This window comes from Mustelus asterias, chromosome 2 (assembly GCF_964213995.1).
Source record: "Mustelus asterias chromosome 2, sMusAst1.hap1.1, whole genome shotgun sequence".
Classification (NCBI taxonomy): domain Eukaryota; kingdom Metazoa; phylum Chordata; class Chondrichthyes; order Carcharhiniformes; family Triakidae; genus Mustelus; species Mustelus asterias.
In genome coordinates, this window is record NC_135802.1 from 101945924 (window position 1) to 101967604 (window position 21681).

General features: G+C 39.8%; 1 protein-coding gene across 5 annotated transcripts in view; it reads right to left on the reverse strand.

Moving 5' to 3' along the window:
- The window catches only part of LOC144510123 (sodium bicarbonate cotransporter 3-like), a 172477-nt gene that overhangs the window by 71122 nt on the left and 79674 nt on the right, over positions 1–21681 (reverse strand). For 3 of the 5 annotated variants that reach the window (XM_078239493.1, XM_078239469.1, XM_078239478.1), the window contains exons 4-8: positions 21506–21644; positions 10930–11090; positions 10042–10230; positions 6935–7279; positions 107–213 (exon numbers count right to left, since the gene is read on the reverse strand). In XM_078239493.1, coding sequence (XP_078095619.1) covers positions 107–213; positions 6935–7279; positions 10042–10230; positions 10930–11090; positions 21506–21644 — 941 coding nt within the window. The remainder of the gene's footprint in view (positions 1–106; positions 214–6934; positions 7280–10041; positions 10231–10929; positions 11091–21505; positions 21645–21681) is intronic. The other 2 variants (XM_078239486.1, XM_078239502.1) reach the window with 2 other exon arrangements.

Consider the following 21681-nt stretch of genomic DNA (forward strand, 5'->3'; position numbering starts at 1 on the left):
AGATTAAACTCTGGTTTAAAACAGCTTCATAGAATAATATGGACATGTTTAAAAATGTGAAAAATCATTCAATACCTCTATTTTGACACTATGTCTAAATAGTTACCTTGCTGAAGTCCACTGTGCTGTTTTCTCTACTTGCGCTATTACACGTTTTTTCAATACTTTTGGTCTCCAAGATACCTGGTGCAGACTGGGGAGATGCTAGAAGTCCTGTTTGTTTTGGACGTATGGGAAAAAGCATTTAGCAAAGTATGCAAAAAGACATATAATATTTACATATGTATACATGAAGTGCAACTATCACAAACCAAACCATTTGATTGTTAGAAATGGTGGCAAACAGTGTTGCAATCTGTAGAAGATAAGCATATGTTAACAAGTGATTAAGAGGCATGTTCACTTAATATTAAATCAACAAAGATAAAGCTTGGTGCTTGCTGCAAGTGTATTGTATTACCTCAAAGTATTAAGCCATTCAAAAACATTGCTTCCATTATGTGTCATCCATTATGTTTAAAATTTAGGAAAAGTACACAGTAAGCTGAGATACAGGGCCCTGTATATAAAACAAGTCAAGGTTCAAACTGAATAAAGCACTAAGTGGGTTATTGGCAATTTGTGTTCAGAGAAAATGTTGGATAATAAGCGAATACTCTATTCACACATCTAATGCACCACCAAATTGGGAGGTTCAACATTATTTTTCCAGCTCAGTTTTCAATCCAGCTAATTAATTAATTTCCATAAGACCTGATCACCTTCAGAAGCCTCAAAATGGAACTTTTTTCAATTTCAAGGATACTACATCCTGTGGGTAGACTTTGCCCAGTAATTATGGGCATAACTTGAGTATTGTTGAAAGAGAGATACGCTGTCCAAGCTTTTTGCCTTATATTCATCAGAACAGATTCACAAGAATACCAATTGTAAAGGGAAGAACAATTTACTCTGCATGAGAAGAGTGCTGACTGGTTGGCAAGTAGGCTCTGATTGATACAGACATTGCCAGGGAGAATGCATTAGGGAAGAGGTCATTGCCAAGCTTATTGTTAAAATTTAACCCAGGCAAGTCAACTGATTGGACAATACATTGCCCTGGGGAATGAACCAGGGAATGTCTGTCCCCCACCCCCAAGCTTCTGATTCGTTGTAAAAAGCACAATGGGTGGACATGCTTAGAAAACAGTGGCAGGGCCAGACAAAGTTAGCATGGATTTACAAAAGGGAAATGCTTAACAAATCTACTAAAATTCTTCCAGAATGTAATTAGTAGAGCTGATGAGGGGGAGCCAGTGGAGGTTATTTATTTGGACTTTCAGAAGGCTTTCAACAAGGTTCCACATAAGAGATTCGCGTGTAAAATTAAAGTGCATTGAATTAGGGGTAGTGTATTGAGATGGATAGAAAACTGGTTAGCAGACAGGAAACAAAGAGTACAAATAAACAGATCTTTTTCCAAGTGGCAGGCAGTGACTAGGGGGAACTGCAGGATCAGTGCTAGGATCCCAGCTATTCACAATGCACATTAATGATTTAGATGAGGGAACTAAATGCAATATCTCCAAATTTGCAGCCAACACAAAGCAGGCTGGGAGTGTGATCTGTGAGCAGGATGCAGAGATGTTTCAGTGTGATTTGGACAAGTTGAGTGGGCAAATGCAAGGCAGATGCAGTAAAATATGGATAAATGTGAGGTTATCCACTTTGGTAGCAAAAACAAGATGACATATCTGAATGATTATAGATTGAGAGCGAAGAATGTGCAATGAGAAATGAGTGCTCTTATAAACAAGTTGCTGAAAATAAGCATGCAGGTGCAGCAGGCGGTGAGAAAGACAAATGATGTGTTGGCCTCCATAGTTAAGGACTCGAGTACAGGAGCAGGGATGTCTTGCTGCAGTTATACAGGGCCTTGGTGAGGCCACACCTGGAATAGTGTGTGCAGTTTTGGTCTCCTTATCTAAGGAAGGACGTTCTTGTTCTGGAGGGAGTGTAGCGAAGGTTTACAGGACTGATTACTGGGATGGCAGGACTGATGTATGAAGAGAGATCAAGTTGGTTAAGATTATATTTGCAGAAGTTTAGAAGAATGAGGGGGATCTCAGAAACCCATAAAATTCGAACAGGACTAGACAGTGTAGATGCAGGAATAATGTTCCCGATGTCGGGAGAGTCCAGAACCAGGGTAACCATCTTGAGGATACGAGGTAAATCATCTTAGACGGTAAGGAGTCTCACAAGTTAAAGTCCAACAGGTTTATTTGGAATCACGAGATTTTGGAGCGCTGCCCCTTCCTCAGGTGAGTCATTTTAGACTGAGATGAGGAGAAATTTCTTCACCCAGAGAGTGATGAGCCTGTGGAATTCTGTACCACGGAAAGTAATTGCAGCCAAAACATGGTGTATGTTTTCAAGCAGTTATATCTAACTCTTGTGGCTAAAGGGAACAAAAGATATAGGGGCAAAGCGGGAACAGGTTGCTGAGTTGGATGATCAGCCATGATCATAATGAATGGCTGAGCAGACTCAAAGGTCCGAGTGGTCTACTCCTGCTCCTATTTTCTATGCTCCTGCAAAGGACAGCTACATACATAGTTTTTAGCGCATATAGCCTGACTGAATCTTAAATTGGTTGTCAGTGTAATTCTCAGCACATTTAGGATTGTTTAGCAAGTGCTTATCAATTGCAGAATCATACCTAATGTTGGACAACACTACATTTTGAGTTTGGCTAGCATAGATTGGTTGGATACAGTCAATACTTTGTTGCGAACAGCCAGTGGCAATGCCTCTACCACAGTCCATTTGCCAACCAATCAGTACTCTTTTCTCCTGCAATGCAAATCCCTTTACAACTCGTATTCTAGCAAATTTGTCCTGATGAATGGAAGACAAAAAGCTTCCACAGCTCTTTTCTTCAGAGGGTCCTTAGCCTTCCGAGTTCCCCAGAGAACAATGGGGGATGGGTCATAAAACATATTTAAGGCTGAGTTAAGGCAGATTTTCGATCGTCAAGGGAGTAAAAGGTTATGGAAGGCACACAGAAAGTAGTGTTAAGGCCACAATCAGATCAGCCATAAAACAATCTCCACGAAGCTCCCTCCATTTTTCATCTGTACTTCCATTTAAAAGAAGCAATCAATCATTCTTCAGTTAAAAACAACAGTACCCTTGGCTGAAGAGGAAAAAAGACAATTGATATAGTGATTTCCATTACCAAGAACTTGTTGATTTTATTTCAGTCCTGCCAACAAAAAAGTAGCTCAGTTTGTTTTTTTAAAAAGCCTGGAATCATCACAATGGTTCAAAAGACATTTTATAAATTCAGAAGAATTACTCCACTCTGCACTGTGCAACAAAGCAGTGGAGGCAATGCAACATTGAATAATTGCATATTATACTCAGAGTTCAGTCCTCTCAAGTAGAAATGGATGAAACATCATATTACACATGGAAAAGGACAATGCTATCAGTTGGCTCTCTTTATTTTGGTACTGATTACTTCAGAACAAAGCCATGATGGTTTTACTACATTGAGAACTAAGTCTTGATTGTCCTGAGTTTTCCCAGCTTCCAAACTATAGCACAAATTTCATACATTTATTTCAAACAAATCACTGCATAGTAACATTACATCATAAAGAAGAAAGATATGTGTCTTAAATCAAACAGGACAAGAAAATACCTTTTCAACAATTGGATACTGTAAAGCCATACTGTATAGCTTCACAAGGCCATATGGGTATTGTACAGCTTCTTCCCTGCTGCCATCAGACTTTTGAATGGATCTACCCTATATTAAGTTGATCTTTCTCTACACCCTAGCTATGACTATAACACTACATTCTGCACTGTCCCATTTCCTTCTCTCTGAATGGTATGCTTTGTCTGTATAAGCGCACAAGAAACAATATTTTCACTGTATACTAATCATGTGACAATAATAAATCAAATTAAATATGAAACAGCTCTAATTTAAATTGTAAAATGATTCACAAATATCAGCATAATGCAAGTTCTCAATGCACTTTTTTGCCAAAATATTGTTAACATAGGTTGAAATCATGCAAGTAGAAACATTCAACATGAATCCAGACTTAAATATGCCATTTTGATAATTAGTAATTGATGCAGGAACGAGATTTAAGTGTTCCATGAACAAAATAAGATTATAAACTGCTTTGGCTTTTGATAATCCAATTACTGATAACCGAGTTTCCATGTCATGTGCCATTCCACACATTTCAGTTCTGCATTAATATTTAATATAAATAATATTTAATCTAAATAACACAGCTTCTATAGCTCTTAAGACATGCTGAGTAAAAAATTCTGCTAGTTTTCATTAAAAATAAAGACTTCTATTATTAAAAAAACGTTGACAATGATGGCAGTGACCTAACCCTAGAATTCTGATGTTTGTGAATCATTTACAATTTTAACTAAAGCTGCTTCATTTGACAGTACTCAATTATTCAAAAGGGCTATTTTTTTGTCCAGTCTGCCTTCTGATGCATATCTTCCCTAGTGTTGGTGTAATGTCAGTATGAAGTGATTTGTGCAAAATTAAAGACTGAAAAGTATAACACAAATAAACTTTTACTAAAATATATATTTTAAAACATGCAAAAGCAGAAAACAATTTAAATAACTGCTTGGTCAGTTAAGGCTCAATACTTGTGAAAACTCTTACCATTGCCATCATTGATATTTAAAGATAAACTTAAACGACAGCAGTAGAGGTTTTTCTCCAAATGGAAGGATGTTGGCAGGAACGAATAGGACTGAAGGAAACTGGGAGGGGAGGAAGGCAGGCAGACAGGCAGTAGGGATGAAGGAAGGCTATAATGACCAACAGCAGCAGCAGCACTACTAACATACACTGAACCCTTAATGCAGTTAACATGCCCAAGGCACTTCACAAGAGCATTATCATTGTTTGACACTGAGCCACATAAAGAGACATTAAGATGGAGGACCAAAAGCTTTACCAGAGGTTTGAAGGAGAATCATAAGAGGAGGAAAGGGGTAGAATTCCAGTAGTCAGAGTCAAGTCTGCTGAAAATTTGGCCACCAATGATGCAGTAATTAAAATTGGGGACGTGGGAATGTTTAAGAGGCCTGATTTGGGGGAGCATAGATACAAAGAGTTTCAGTACTGAAGGAGGTTACAGAGATAGGGGAGGGATGAGAGGCCATGGAAAGATTTGAAAACAAGGATGCAAATTTTAAATCAAGCTGTTGCTTAGCGGTAATCCTAAAGGACTTGGTGCTACTTGCATACAATATTGGATGACCTCAAGTTTATGGAAGGTGGAAAATGGAAGGCTGACCACAAGTGTGTTGGAATATACAACTCTAGAGGCAACAAAGGAAAACAGTGTGTGTGTGTCAGGGCAGAAGACAATGATTTAAATCTTCTCAATATTTAGTTGAAGCAAATATCTGTTCATCCAGCACTGACAATTTAGAGACAGTGGAGTAGTCAAGAGAAGTGATGATGAGGTAGAACTGGGCATGGAACCTGACTGCGTTTGGATCGTTCTTTTGAGGGATAGCATGCAGATGAGAAATCGAAGGTCAAGGATAGATTATTTGAAGATACCAAAGGTAAGTGTTCAACAATTTGAAGAGAGACCATTGCAAGTGATTTTCTGGCTACAAGTGGAGGCAAGATGGTATAGTCAACTGTGTTAAAGATTGCAAACAGGTTGAGAAGCACCTGGAGGGATCAACAACCAGAGTTAAAGTAATATAGGATGTCATTTGTGACTTTGATGAGAATCAGTTTCATACTGTGGCAGCAGTGGAAACTTGGCTGCGGGGATCTGAACATGAAATCTTGAGAATCATTGGAATAATTTGGGAGACAACAATACATTCAACAACCTGAGAAGTAAGAAAGGTTGAAGAAGTGGGAATAAGTTGCAAAGATGAGTTATTTTTGAAGAGTGGTGACTGCAGACTTGAAGAAAGAAAGAAAAGAGAGATGGTACCTGAGAATAGAAAACTGTTAACAAGTGAAGGAAGAGGAAGAAGAGAAATGGGAAGGAGCAGGATGGAGGGGAGAAGAAAATGGCACTGCAGGTATAGAATCCATACAGTACAGAAAGAGGCCATTCGGCCCGAGATTATACCAACCACAATCCCACCCAGGCCCTATTCCCATAACCCTACACATTTACCCTGCTAATCCCCCTGACACTAGGGTGAATTTAGCCTGGCCAATCAACCTAACCTGCACATCTTTGGACTGTGGGAGGAAACCAGAGCACCCAGAGGAAACCCATGCAGACACGGGGAGAACATGCAAACTCCACACAGACAGTGACCTGAGGCTGGAATTGAATCTGGGTCCACCAAATTATTGAACCTGTGCCACCGTGCCACTCAATACAAAGGTCTTCCATTATAGGAGCATTGTATTTACTTACACATCCTTTTAAACTAACTTGAGCAGGTTTCTGAAAATAACTGTAATATCACAAATCATACTACATGGACAAAAAACATTCAGCCTCGATGTAAATGCTTAATGTAGTAAAATATAATTTTTGGATGATTATTTTGGATAAAAAAGCTGCAATAATCATATCAAAAATGGAATCTGCACAGTGCCCATATCTCAGCTTAAAAAACACCACATGCATATACAACTTCCAATGTTATACAAAATTTGATAACCTTAACTCAAGTAATTAATGGCACATAATGTACATAATTTAGTTACCATACTGAAAAATGGTGTAGCTGTTGCATGCAAAAGGCATGAAAATATGTGCAAAAGTATTTTTTTTAATTTTACAGTGGAATATCAGTTGATTGCAATAAACTGCTTTTAAACTATTACTAAGGCATGCTATGTGGCATTATCATACTCCACTACTAGTGCTCCACATGCACAAACTTATTACAACCATTTGATATTTGCCTGCTTTATGTTCATCCCATTCTTCATGTGCTTTCACCTGTCCTTCTTGTACCTCAAGTTCTTCATCAGGGGGGTGAACTATCACATCAGGAATATCCTCACCAGCACCAGACACCAGCAACTGACTTTGACCCTGACGGTGATGCTCAAGCTTTGGACTGCAGGGTGGTGTATTTTGAGGGGTGGGACTGGGACTTGCGCACCTTGAACCTGCTAGTGATCCACCCTTGGAACCAGGCATAAAGGAGCCAAATGGAAGAGAAAAATGAGAAGCTCTTCTTAACGAAAGACTTGAAGCAGAGAGACCAGCCCGGAGTGAAAGGCGGGAGGCAGAAAGGCCTTCCCCTATCATCAAAATGAAAAAAAACAGAAAACATAACATGAATAGGATTTAAGGAGCCACAGAGATCCATGCTGGTAGAAATAAATCTATTAAATCAGATGAAGATCTGTTGTGACTGGTTGAATTATGCTTTTAAAAGAGGAAAGGCACAAGTGAGGAAGCAAACAATGAAATAAAATGCATAAATGTACCAAAGCAAAACACTGAATGAAGTATTAGGTTGGTCTTTTGAAAAGGTGCCAGCCCACAAAGTTTGATCAATAATAAGTTTTTGTAGGTTGCCATTTAATTTGCAATTAAAAATCCTTGATTTCATTTTTACAAATAAATATTATTGAATTTGGTACACCCTGCACATTCCATGGAGAATTCCTTTGTAATCATTTCCCCATTAGCTACACTGGCTTCATAGGGTTCCCCAATTGTTATTACATGATCTGTAATGCAGTCTGGCTGCTCCAATTTTGTCTGTTGAAGTTCTGGTCACAGGCTGGCCATTTTGTTTTCTGGTTGCTTCACTTTCAACATGTCATCCACTTTGGTAAAAATGTTTACCTCTGATTCTCGATTTCCCCCACTATAGACCCTCACTCCTCTATTTGATCCTTTCAATAGCCTCTTGCTTCCACAATTTTGGATCACTCAAGTCTCCCGCTCGATTAATTTGGTTCTCTCATTGGCAAGCCTTTCTCACCCTGCAACCTTTTCCATCAGCCCTTCCCTGGTCTTTTATAGGATTGACTGCCATAGTGCACTACAATTAATTGATTTCCAAAAGCAAATTGAATGACATCACATTCCTCCACCCCCTGCCTCACCGTGTAATTCTCCCCACCCTCTGGCCTCTAACTTGCAAATTCTCCCTTGTGGCTGGTCTGTAGTTCTCACCCCACATGATCTAATGACTGCAATCGGTCTTAATGCTCTCAGTGCTATACAACCCATTTATTTTTTTAACCTTTGGCCATTTGAAACCATTAAATGGAAATAAGTAATCCTTTTTATAGGAAATTCAAACTCAGTGCTTGATATCTCTTACCTAAATTTTAATGTTAGTTACCAGTTATTCTGACATTGCAAGTAATTTTAAATTTAAATACTTAATATCAATTAGATGAAGCTAGTGCACTATTTAGATTTAAAATGTTTATACGCATAAGAAAAAGAATTGTACAGTGACAAGCAAATTTCATTTAATTCCAGTAAAATTACCAAGGCCAATTCACTAGATATTTTCTCTGAAATAATTTGCCTAATTTTTTCAGTTAAGTAACATTGCCTACTGAAAAATAAAATTCTGGAAAAGAAAACAGAATTCACTCTATTGTTATTCTGTGAATTTGTATCAAGTATTTTCAGCAGTGGTTTGTGTATAGGTACATAGTTAGTAACACAGATACAGCCTATGCAAACTAAAAGAATTTTACATGAATTGGTCACGGAGTTCTCTGAATTACTAAATAAGTAGAGTTTGCAGATAAACAAGTGCCAGCAGTAAATAAAGTATTAAGACTCCAACCACTGAAACCATGGGGCGATTCTCCCATCACGACCCTCAACTTTTCTGGTGGGTGGGGCTGGGAGATGTGCATCGTTGGCCTTTTTCCAGAATTGGCGTATGCATCGGGAACGCATGCGCATCTCCCAGAGACCAAAAACAGTCGGAGTCCAGGCCATACTGGAAACCAGCGGGAATAAAGGCAAGTGATTTGAATTTCTTTTTAATGTAGTTTAAATATGTTTAACATTTCATTATCGGGAACTTGCCAGTCCTAATTGAATCTCCCACCCCGCCAAGAGTACTTCATTCCGGCGGGGTTTAGAATAGATCCCCACATTCGGAGAACTAGCAAGAGACCCCGCCGGAATGAAGGGGGGGGCAATCGGGGCCCCCCAGGGGGTTGGGCAGTGGGGGGGGGCCCCATGGGCATGGGTATCCTGGCAGTGCCAGCCTGTGCCCCTGGCACTGCCCAAGGGGCAAGGTGTCCATGCCCAGGGGCACCTTGGCATTGCCCATCAGGCAGTGCCAAGGGAGTGGGGCCCACTGCCACTCTGCATGGGGACCGGTCTGGGCTGGAGGGAGGCCAACGATCGTGATTGGCTGGGTGGGTGGGTGGGTGGGTGGGGGGGTGCGGGGGGAGCGCAATCAGGCTGTCGGGGGGGCAGCGCTACAGAGGTCCCGGGCTGGCCAGCGATTGAGCTGGCCAGCAAATGGGGAGACTGACAGATCGGGGCCACTGCGCATGCGCAGAGTTCCAGAACTGTCAGACTCTGGTGCAAATAGGCCCCGCCCCCTTGGGTTTTTAATGAGACTCCCGATTGTGACCTCTGCAGTGCACAGAGTGCGGAGATTTGAGTGTGAAGTTGAACTGACAAAACAGTCGTGATCTAGAACAGTTTTCCCACCAATTCAGCATTTTTGGGAGAATCGCCCTGCATATTTGAAGAAATGCAAGTGCCAGGAACTTATTTTATCAGATGTCACTTTTGACAAACTGGCTAAGAACATGGTTAATGGATAAAGATATTTAGACACACAGTTCACTCAATAATTGGAAAATGAGCACTAAACCCAGAACAGCAGACAAACATGCTGCTACAGAAGGAATTCTGGCTATATTTAACAATAAATTGGAAACTATAGGAGCAACTGGAAAATGAGCCAAAGCCAAAAGCAGCCTCTATGATAAGTTAAAAATACCAGTTTATTCTGATGCCATTATTCGGGATACGATAAGAAATTGGATACTACAAAACATCTCACCATTTCGCTCAAGCAAGTGAGGATCAGAATGTTTCTTGCCTATATCTGCAAAGGAGCGGACAATAGGGATGCGGTTACTCAGTTTCTTCTCACTCTGGTGATGGTGCTTTTTCAATAGTGCTTCCCGCACTTTGTCTCGCATGCTCTTATCCAGCTGATCAGATGCTATCATGTTGTCCAGTACCATATCTGTAATACAATCAAGCAAGTGAGCAGAGAACAGCAGAAAGACAAAATGTGCACAAAAAACAGTAAGCACAGGTGCACCAACAAATTAAAGAAAGAAAACATGCAAAAGAAAGAAGGCAAGAGAGAAAGTTTCACTTTAAATTGCAACTACCAAACTATTTTTTAAAAATTGCCTTGACCTATTTAAGGCAGGAAAATATTCTCCACAATTCTAAAATCAGCAACTTAAATTTGCTATTCTTCTAATGGTTCATTATTTTTTTTTTAAACAGGCACATGCAATTTGTAATTGTTGAAATCCTGACGTGGAGTGAAAGGTTTGATCAAGAAATGAACATAAAGAAAAATGAGAAAATAAAATAACAATGCCTTTAATATAATTATGTTTTGACATCAAAAACACTATTAAATTTGAAAGTTCCAAATTGGTGAAACATAAGCAATCTATTTAATACACTATAACATGCATCAATAATAAAGTAGTTTAACCTTCCTTCATGATAATGCTTTCAGTCATACGAGCCTTACTAGCAGCCCTGGTATATTCAATTCCAAATTTTCACAAATAGTACAAGATAGCATTTTTATTATTCATATTATAAAAATTAAAGACCAAGTTATAAGTAGTTTTCTAAAGGATGTGATACTATCTATAAAACCGCAAAAGTGATCAAACAGCATCTCTAATTATGCACAGACCTGCTATTTCCTCTGTGGTGTTAGCTCTCATATCCAACATGACTGTTCCATTTAGTATGCAGCTTCTCAACTCAAACAAACTATGTAAAGAGAGAGTAGCCACATATGGTTTACTCCATCGCTCCCCTCCATCTTCTACATCCTCCTCAAACTTCAGCCATCTGAAATGAGAAGCAGATTAAACGTTTAGTACTTAAATACTTTGATGTCATAAGCCACACAAAGGAGGCACTTAAAGAAATTGTTGGATGGTTTGAGTATTTACTAAAAGATCAAATGATAATTAAAATGGTTGAAAATTGTCAGTCATACAAAGTATAATAGATATATTTCAATGAGCAACTCAATCCTTGCACTTGCCCAATAAATTTTATGTTTGTGAAGCCTGTGTGGATGAGAAGGGACTGCAGGGAGGATGAGCAAATTCACCACAACATTGCAGTGCAGGGGGGCATTTGGGGGGTGTGTGTGTGGGAGGGGGGGGAAATGAAGTAAAAGGGAATGTTGTTGCAGTCGAGGGCAGGTTAGTTTGGAGAATACATACTGTACTCTGCAGCCAAGAGCATTAGTCTCAAAGGCTATGCAGCTTGCCAGGGTTAAAGATATCACCTCAGGACTGTAGACAAACGTGGAGGGGAAGGATCCGCTTGTCATGGTTCATATGCAATTACATAGCAGAACCTCTTTCTTGGTTCTATCCGTGGGATTATGAATAGTTAGGAGCCAAATTAAAAGGCAGAGCCACAAGAGTAAAAATCTCTGCATTGTTATCTGAGCCACAAGCAAATTGGTATAGTGTAAATAAGATCAGAAAGTTGAATGTATGGCTCCAAGTTTGATGTCGGAGAATTGCATTTCAATTCATGGGACACTGGCATCTGTACTGGGCAAAGAGGGAGCCATACCACTGAGGTGGTGTTCAGCCATGTGTTGGAATCAATGTACTAGCAAATCATATAACTAGGTCTGTATAGAAGATTTTAATCTAAATACAAGGGTTAAGAACATAAGAAATAGGAGCAGGAGTAGGCCATCTCGCCCCCTCAAGCCTGCTCCGCCATTCAATAAGATCATGGCTGATCTGATAGTGGGTTCAGTTCCACTTACCCGCCCTCTCCCCATAACCCTCAAGTCCCTTAATGGTTAAAAATCTATCTGTGACTTAAACGCATTTAACGAAGTAGCCTCTACTGCTTCATTGGGCAGAGAATTCCAAAGATTCACTACCCTCTGGGAGAAGAAGTTTCTCCTCAACTCTGTTCTAAATTGACTCCCCCGTATTTTGAGGCTATGCCCCCTAGTTCTTGTTTCCATTGTAAGTGGAAATAACCTCGCTGCTTCTACCCTGTCTAGCCCCTTCATTATCTTATATGTCTCGATAAGATCTCCCCTCAACCTTCTAAACTCCAATGGCTCAGTCTACTCAATCTCTCCTCATAAGCTAACCCCCTCATCTCCAGAATCAACCTGGTGAACCTTCTCTGTACCCCCTCCAAAGCTAATATATCCTTTCTTAAATAAGGGGACCAAAATTGTACAGTACTCTAGGCGCGGCCTCACCAGTACCCTGTACAGTTGCAGCAAGACCTCCCTGCTTTTATATTCTATCCCCCTCGCGATAAAGGCCAACATTCCATTTGCCTTCTTGATTACCTGCTGCACCTGCAAACTGAGTTTTTGTGATTCATGCACAAGGACCCCCAGGTCCCTCTGCACAGTAGCATGTTGTAATTTTTCACCGTTTAAATAATAGTCCATTTTACTATTATTCCTTCCAAAGTGGATAACCTCACACTTACCAACGTTATACTCCATCTGCCAGTTCCTTGCCCACTCACTTAGCCTATCCAAATCTCTCTGCAGACTCTGTGTCCTCCACACAATTTGCTTTCCCACTCATCTTTGTGTCGTCCGCAAACTTTGTTACCCTACACTCGGTCCCCTCCTCCAGATCGTCTATGTATATGGTAAATAGTTGAGGCCCCAGCACCGATCCCTGCAGCACGCCACTAGTCACTGATTGCCAACCAGAAAAGGATTGGAGTGTTCACACTCATTTGGAAAGTTAGAGAAAGAACATAGCAATAGAATAAGGTGACAATAGGAGTAATGATAAACAGAAGACAGAACATACAAATATAAAAGAGCTCACTAGAACGGTGTCAAGGTTAAGAAAAAAATGGTAAAAATACAAAATTAAAAGTTCTATCTGAATGCTCATAAAATTTGCAACCAGTTGGGTGAATTGATAATAGAAATAAATCAGTATGATATGATTGCCATTGTCACAAGGTTACCAGGGCTGGGGATCTGAATATTCAAGAGTATTTGACATTTCAGAAGGACAGGGAGAAAGGAAAAGGAAATGTCGCAACTCTGTTAATAAAAGGTGAGATCACGATGACAGTGAGAAATGATCTTGGTCAGAAGATCAAGATGTGGAATCAGTTTGGGCGGAGATAAGAAATAGCAAAGGAAGGAAATCACTAATGGGAGTAGCTCACATGCCCCCTAACAGTAGTTACACTGTAGGACAGAGTACAAGTCAAGGTATAAAGGCAGTTTGTAAGAAAGAAACTGCAAGACTCATGAGCTATTTTAAATTTCATATAGACTGGACAAACAAAATTGGCAAAAGTAGTGTGGAGTGCAAGTCCATAGAGGATCTTCGGGATAGTTTCAACAGTGCTTTCTAGGACAGGGAGCAAGCTATATTAGGCCTGCGCAACAAGACAGGATCCTCTAGGCAAGAATGATTATAATGTGCTGAATTTCACATTCGGTTTGTGGGTCTAAAAAAAGTGCCTTCAATAAAGGTACTTGCACAGGGATAGGAAAAAGAGCTGGCTAAAGTGGACTAGGGAGAAAAAGGTTAAATTGTGATATAGTAGAGAAACGTTGGCTGACTATTTCATTACTCTCCAGAAAGATATATGCCATTAAGAAAGACTCTCGAGGAAGTATGCACCATTGGTGGCTAACTAAGTTACGAATGGTACCAAATTGAAAAGGGCATGCATACATCTCTTGTGATACAAACCAGTGTGATGCTACTGTGCCTTTAAGAAATGTATTTTAATCATGTTCTCTATAGTTTGTAAGCAACACTTTTAAAAAAATGGGCCCGAGCTGTCTGAGCTGATGTCCTTTTATTGTTGCTACAGTCATTTAATAGGCCTTTTGATAATTTTTTAATCTGGGCCTAATGCAGTGTTCTGGGGTTTATGACCCCTTTGGGAATTGTTGATTTGTGACTGATTGACAGGTCAGGTGCCTTTGGACAGTTCTTTTTTCTCACAGGGAAAATCCAAGAGTCACTTTCAGTTTAGTTAGAAGCTGTTGAACTCCAGCCTGAAAACTGTTTGTCTCTCTCTCTCTCTCTAGTATTGAAAATTCTGCTTGCTAGTTAGAAGCCATTTGGACTGCAGACTGGAAATAGTGGCTTCATCTTTACACTGAGGGGTGCTGGGAGCTCTAGGACGGGGAAGTTAGAGTTTCAATTCTCCATCCAAAGGACTAATTCACAGTTGGTGTTGCAAAGCTGCAAGATCAAGCATCATGTGAACATACTTACTTCTGTGCTAAGCCTAGAATGGGAGTGTATGTTTGTAGCGGTGCTTGTGTTGGAAAAGTATTCATAGTTGTTAAGGTACATACAATATCTTTTTTTTTGTTTGTAATTGGTAAAAGTTATTGGTAATTGTATTGTACATTAACTGCATTCTTAATTAAACTTTGTTTGATAAATGCTCCCTAGCGGGTCGTTTGAATCATACCTGAAGTGAAACATCTTATGCTTACCCGTGCCAAAAATTTAAAGTGCAAAGCTTATGATCTAGGCTGACTTCATAAAACACCTTGGAGTTTATAACCTGGATTATAACACTAGCAAAGGATTACTAAAAAGTAAGGGGAGAAACTGGAATATGAGAGAAAACTAGCAAGTGTGGGAAGCTAACTTTTACTTTTTCTTTATAATTTTTATAACATTTTCTACAGAGTATTTGTACAAGCATTTTCTCATGGGATAAATCCTGCTGAGGTTTCAGGTTTTACATGTACTGGGACATGTTACAATGTTACAACATGTTGAGACCAGCATGTACATTCACAGCTCGTGATCAGCTAATCTTGGCAGAGGCCATTAACTCGTGTACAGTGCATGATCAGAGGTCAGAACGAATTAGTGTCGGACACCTCTGCAAATGTGTTTAATTAACCAACGAATGTGAATGGGTGTTCTCTGAAATAATGTATAATAATGACTAAGAGAGAAAATAATAGGAGACGAGTAACATGTAAGACAGAGAAGGAATTCCTAAAAATCTTGTACGCTTGTACCAGACCATGAGGTGTCAGCGAATTCTTGAACCTAACACTAGAAATATAAAAACAGATAGTAAAAGCTTCATAGATGTAAAGGAAAAGAGGTAGCTAAAGTAAGCATTGCTTCCTGTGAGGATGAGCCTGTAAAATTAATAATTTTAAGGAAATGCCAGACACATTGAACAAATATTTTGTATCAGGAGACAAAAAATCCCAAGAATAATCAAGAGGCAAAAGGGAGGAAGAAACTTAAAATCATGATCACTAGAGAATAAGTACTGGGAAAAGTAATAGGACTAAAGACTGACAGGTCCTGTGGACCTGACAGCCAACATCAAAAGGTGGCTGCAGAGACATAGGCTGTAATACACAAAAATTCCCTAGATTCTGTAAAGATTCCAGCAGATTGGAAAATGCAAATGCAACATCGCTCTTTGAGAGAGGAGGAAGACAAAGCAGGAAAATGTAGACCAATTGGATTAACATCTATCATTGCAAAAATGCTAGAATCCATCATTAAGCAAGTCTCATAGGTCAGATATTCCAGTCTCCGTATTATGGAGGGTGCTAGTCTCCTTGGGAATTGCAAAATTTCAAGTTCTGGTGGGCAATTCCCCTGTTCCACAGGTCCCTTCGCGATGTAACGTCTGTAACTCTTGAGTAACAGTTGGAGAATTTGGACAGTTCCAATGTGCTTACTTAAATAGTTAGCCAGGCAATGTTAGACAGATTAAAATCGAGGGCAGAATTTTTTTCTTAAGTGTTGTCTCAAGCAGAAAAAGTAGACAGCAGCATGCCAGCTGCCTTGCTGGGTTTCCCCAACGTATTTTAAAACACTTGGAAAAATAATTGGAAGGGTCTGGTCCTACAACATTGTTCTTATGACCTTGGCTCCTGTCAGACCAGCCCCATAAGAGTTTACATTGTTGGGGTGATATATTAGCATTGATAGAGGATAGGCAAATTTACAGGAAACAAGAGAGTCAAGACATATGGGTCATTTTCAACTTGGTAAATTGGAACTAGGAGTGCCACAAGAGTCTATTTACTATCGAAATTAATGCCTTCGATGAAGGGACAAACTATATTTTGGCAATTTTGCTGATGATGCAAAAACCAGGTAGGAAAGCATGCCCTCGTACATGAATCACAAAACGTTAGCATGCAGGTGCAGCAATTAATTAGGATGGCAAATGGAATTTTGGCCATTATTGCAAGGGAATTGTTTCCCCCGATGTGTACCAGAGATCCAGTACAATTATTAGCACAACCATTAGGGTTTGAATAAAAAGATCTACAGATGTATAACGGTTAGGTCAGGCTGCCAAGAGATTTTTATCTACCTGAAGTCTATACCACATTTGCAGAGAGGCACAAACATTACATCACTCTGACAGACAACTAATGTATACAGAGACTACTGTTAAAGAAAGCAGAAGCAGCAGATTGACAATATCACTAAGGTATGTGAATGTTTGTCTATTGTGCTGTATTTTTCCTTGAAAGCATCCCAAAATCACAATCTTTCATGTAGTGCCACTGATACCATCAAATAGTCTTTAATAATTTGCCAAAATATGAATTTGTTACAACCAAACAAACCAACATTATCTACAGGCACAACTATCTGCTAAGAATGGAAAATACACTCTTCACAATGTCCATGACAAATGCAGAGTTGTGCCATGCACTGAAAAATGACTAAGGTGCAGCATAGTCTTGGAAAATCCAGCAACAGTTACTTGTTCAGTTGCTTCATGAGATTTGTCTTTAGCTCAACATTTTTGCATAACTGCAAACAGTTAAGGACGTGACGTAGAGTGGCAGATTGCATCACTATTTGCAAGCAAGACATACAAGACCATCTCTACTTCAGCAGCACTGAACAAGAGATTATGTTGCTACATTACTTGCCTACAAACTCATGTTTGCACCTCACATTTCCCTTTCCTTCACTTTTGCCTGTTATTGCTTCGACTCTCTTCCAAGGGTTGAAATGTGTTCTGAGACTTTTCAGTCTGAAATATATTTGCCTGTCTATAATCAACTCCCTTCTTTCCATTTAAATTCCATGTACTTGGAATTTTCCATTGTGAGTACTACCTCCGATGGTGCAAATTTGCAGCTGTACTTAGGAGCCAACGTTGGAAACTGTACATCAAGCTTTCTAACAAATATTTCAGTCTAAACTAAGAAAAAATATATTAGGCTCAATAGGTCAAAACTGCTAATTGCTAAGTCTGCCCCCAACTAAGATAATAGATATTTTTTGCTTTTCCTTTAAGAATAGCAATAGATTTGAAACTAAGCTTTATGTTGAGCATATAAGATTTCTATAAACAGTTCTATATGCCAGTTTTTGCAATATTTTTATGCCAGAAATCCATGATTTAATTAGTAACAAATACAGGTAAAGATAGCTAGAATTTAAGGTAATTAATGAAACAAAGTATTCAACAGTTTTGTTGCTCATCACAAATAAAATGTTACACATTTAATTCTACCAGGGTTAAAATCCACTTTGAAATATTCAATCCTACTACTGATGCAGCCCATTTCAATAATGATGCACATATTTCAATAATGGAGTACAACTACCCTAATATTAACTAATTTCAAATACTATTTTTCCAAAAATTAGGATTTCAGATGTGGTAACTGCTTGACATTCCTTGGTTATATTAAGCACTGAAAGCAGAAAGATATTTGTTTAGCTGGTAAAGAAACTTGGGCTCAGATTGACAGGCAATGGAAGGCACCATTTGGAGGTCGAGACATGTGCTTATACATCCAAGGTTTCATAGTTTCTACAAATGGACAGCAGCTACTACTGCTTAAATTACACAGATCAAAATATATTCATCATGCATACTAAAATGTAGAGGCCATTTGGCCCAACTATTCTGTGCCAATATTTAAGCTCTGCACAAGCTTCTTTCCAGCCCTCCCCATCTTATTCCAGCCATATATTTTGTTTCATTTTCCATGATGCACTTACTTAGTTTCCTAAACATTTATGAATGCTCACAAATTTTCTTTGATTTGTTTTCAAAGAAAAAAATACATCCTGAGGCACTTGAGATGTAATGAAATACAAATTGGCGCCAAGACCAAAGCATATTTAGAAGGAATATCAAAAAATTAGACAATGAGGTTATATTAAGGAGGACCCTACAGGAGACAATGGAGAGATTCAGGGAATAGTTAGCATGGGGCCGAAAGACAACTGAAGGCAGATAGCCAATGCTGGGTGAAGGGAGGAAAAGAGAGACATAGGATGAAACTTTACGACCTCTTTGCGCCTTTTTTGCAGCGGGAAAATATTGCAAAATCGGCGTAAAGCGGCTAGCAGGAATGGTGCACATTTCTGCGCCTGTCGTGATTTTACGACACCCAGATTTCCGGTGCAGTCAGCATCTTGCCGGAAATGGGCGCGAGGCTGATTAATTTATCGAAATGTATGCAAATACTGTTTTGCATCTGCTTAGCGATCCCAGCGCTCAATCGTCCGGGCTCGCTTGCCTTTATGGCCTCGCCAGGAGAGGTTCTCTCTGATGGAGGAAAACACCTGCTCCCCACGAACGGGGAACAGTCGTGTTGGCCTTGCCGATGGAATTGGAGGCCATTGAGGCCCCCTGGGAGGCAGAGTGCAAGGCAGGGATGCCCCTTGGACAGTGCCAGAATGGCAATGCCACCCTGGCACCTGGGCAATACCCACTGGGCACCTTTGCACCATCCACCAGGCAATGCCAGGGTCAGGCCAATAGGGGTGTGTCCAGGGCAGGGAAACCCCCCCCCCCCCCCCCCCGCCACTCTGCCTGCAATCGGTGGGAAGGGAACGGGGCCATGATCGGTCTGCATCTCAGGCTATGGGCCCCTGCGACCACCGGGGAGGGGAGGTTAGTTGAAGCTGCCTGCAGTAGTAGGAGCCTAACAGCTCTCTGTTTGTCAGGCCCCTGCGCATGTGCAGCATTAGAGGTCTGCACATGCACAATACCTCCCCTTTGCAGGCTGGCTGGCAATTTAAGCCCTGCCCACAACCTCCCTGGCTAAAAACTGACTAGTCCATTTTTTCAGAGTCAGAGTGCATAAGACTGGACATGAAAACTTACCCAAAAAACTCTCCCATTTTCATGCTAGCTCGTAAAATTCCACCCATAGAATAAAAAATTATAAGAGTCAGAGGAAGAGTGTTCAGGATGGGGTGTTCGAGGCTGGAGGAGGTTTCAGAGATAGAGCCGGGTAAAATGACAACACAAGGATGATAAGTATAAGTTGGAGGCATTGGAGTCTGAGAGCCAATGTAGGTCAAGGACAGGGAATGATGAACGAATGGGATCTGCCATAGGATGGGATAGGATTTTCAACTTTGGAGTTTTGGATGAACTGAAAATTTATCACGGGTGGGAGAATAGGACAGCATCTATGTGAGCACTGCAATCGTCAAATCTAGAGATGACAAAAACAAAGATACGCATTTCACCAGTAAATGGGCTGTGGCAGGGCAGATCCAGTGATACTGCCAAGTTAGAAAGAGAGACAGTACGATGGAGAAAACATGGTTTGGAAATGGAAATTCAAACCAGGGCGAATAGGACAACAAGACTGTGAATAGTCTAGTTTAATCAATGATAAAGGCCAGGAAAGAAGAAAGAATCAGGTGATAATGAAATGCCATTGGTGGAGGAGAAAGTTGATAGCTTCAGACTTCCTAATATTTAACTGCAGGGAACTGTGGCTCTTCAAAGCTTGAATATCAGCAAGCATTCTGATAACAAAGGCTGTAGGCTTGAAAGAGGTGCTGGAGAGGTAGATCTGGGTGTCAAACAGAATTCATGTAAAAGCTGACCCCACATATGGGGATGTTATCGCCACAAGACAGCAAATTGATGAGGCAGGAGGAAGTATAGATCTTTGGGAGCTATAGGGATAATGACTGAAGTGGGAAGAAAAGCTACTTCTGGAAATGCTCTGGTTGTAATGGGAACAAATGACAGGAGAATGGTTGACCACATAAAAGGCTGCAGAAAGGCTAAGAGAGAGAAGATATAATGCATTATGGTGCCCAGAGGATGCCATTTGCGACTATAGTTTGGGTTATTTCAGTGCCATGGGGAGGACTGAATTCTGATTGAAGAGTTTCAATCATGAAGTTGCAGGAAAGGTAGGCACTGATTTGAGAGGTGGTGTGCAAGAGAGATTGGGAAAAGCAAAAATAGAAAATCCCTTCCACTGAGATCTGATGAAAGGCCACAGGCCTGAAATGCCAACTCTTTTTTTCTCTATTCAGATGCAGCTAAATACAAATATTTCCAGCATTTTTTGTTTTTATTACTGATTTCCAGCATCTGCTATATTTTTATCTTGTACTTGTGCAGAGAAAAGTCAAAATCGTTTCAGGAAGAGACATCTATCTAGTCATACAAGACTGAAACAAAGTTTATCCAGAAGCATCTTAGATAATCTGCACTGAGCCAAAGTCCATAGCATTCCAGGGCATGGCTCGTGATTGATCGGTTAGTCTGGTTCATTAATGCAGATTAATGCCCAGCATTGGGCAAGAAGCTAGGAATCTTTCCACTGAGCTCTAGATTACCTGCAAACCAAAATTCTAATGAGTGGAGAAGCCTGTCTTTGGAGGGTAGCAGGGAGTCTTTTAATTTCTGTCTTAATTAATATCTTTAAATTTAAAGTCCCTTTAAATCAGAACTTGCATTTAGTTCTTATTGTTCTTTGGGGAGAAAAAGCAGCAAAACTGTGAAGTGAATCTATTCATCCCAAAAGGCAACATATATTTTTGGATGCCAACTGAAAAACAGCTTATGGGTCACCAAAATTAAATTATATCAACCAAAATGCTGAAGCTACTCAAGAAAATTACTAGGATTAAACTAATTAACTTCCGACAAAAGGAAAACACAGACTTCAAAAATTGCTTCCTAGGTCTTCCAAATTAATGCTATTTTTCCCAAAAAGAAAACTTCATGTTATAATATGAGCAGATTTAATAAAACTTCCAAGTTCGAAGAATTGTAAAATCAGGCCTGCCAATCACCAGGAGAAAATTATTAGTGGCAGTTTTCTCAGAATCAAAATGAACATCTTTTGGTGACATAAAAGTCCTTCCTTTGTATACCATGTAAGGTTATAAGAAATACTACTCTGTAGATTGGGGATTCCTTCCAAGGTAACCAGGAATTAAAATGAAATAAAAATAATAAACCACTGCTGTTGCAATATTGGCATTTACCGGGCTGTTTCTTTCCACTCACAATCTTCTCCATCACGGAAGCAAAGTTCATCCAGTTCTGTAAATAGATCGTGAGGCATGTGCTCCTCATCATCATCCTCTATTCCCAGGATAAACTGGACACGTTGAGATGGGGTATCTGCATTTTTTTAAAGATTAGATTAAAATCAGGTTCA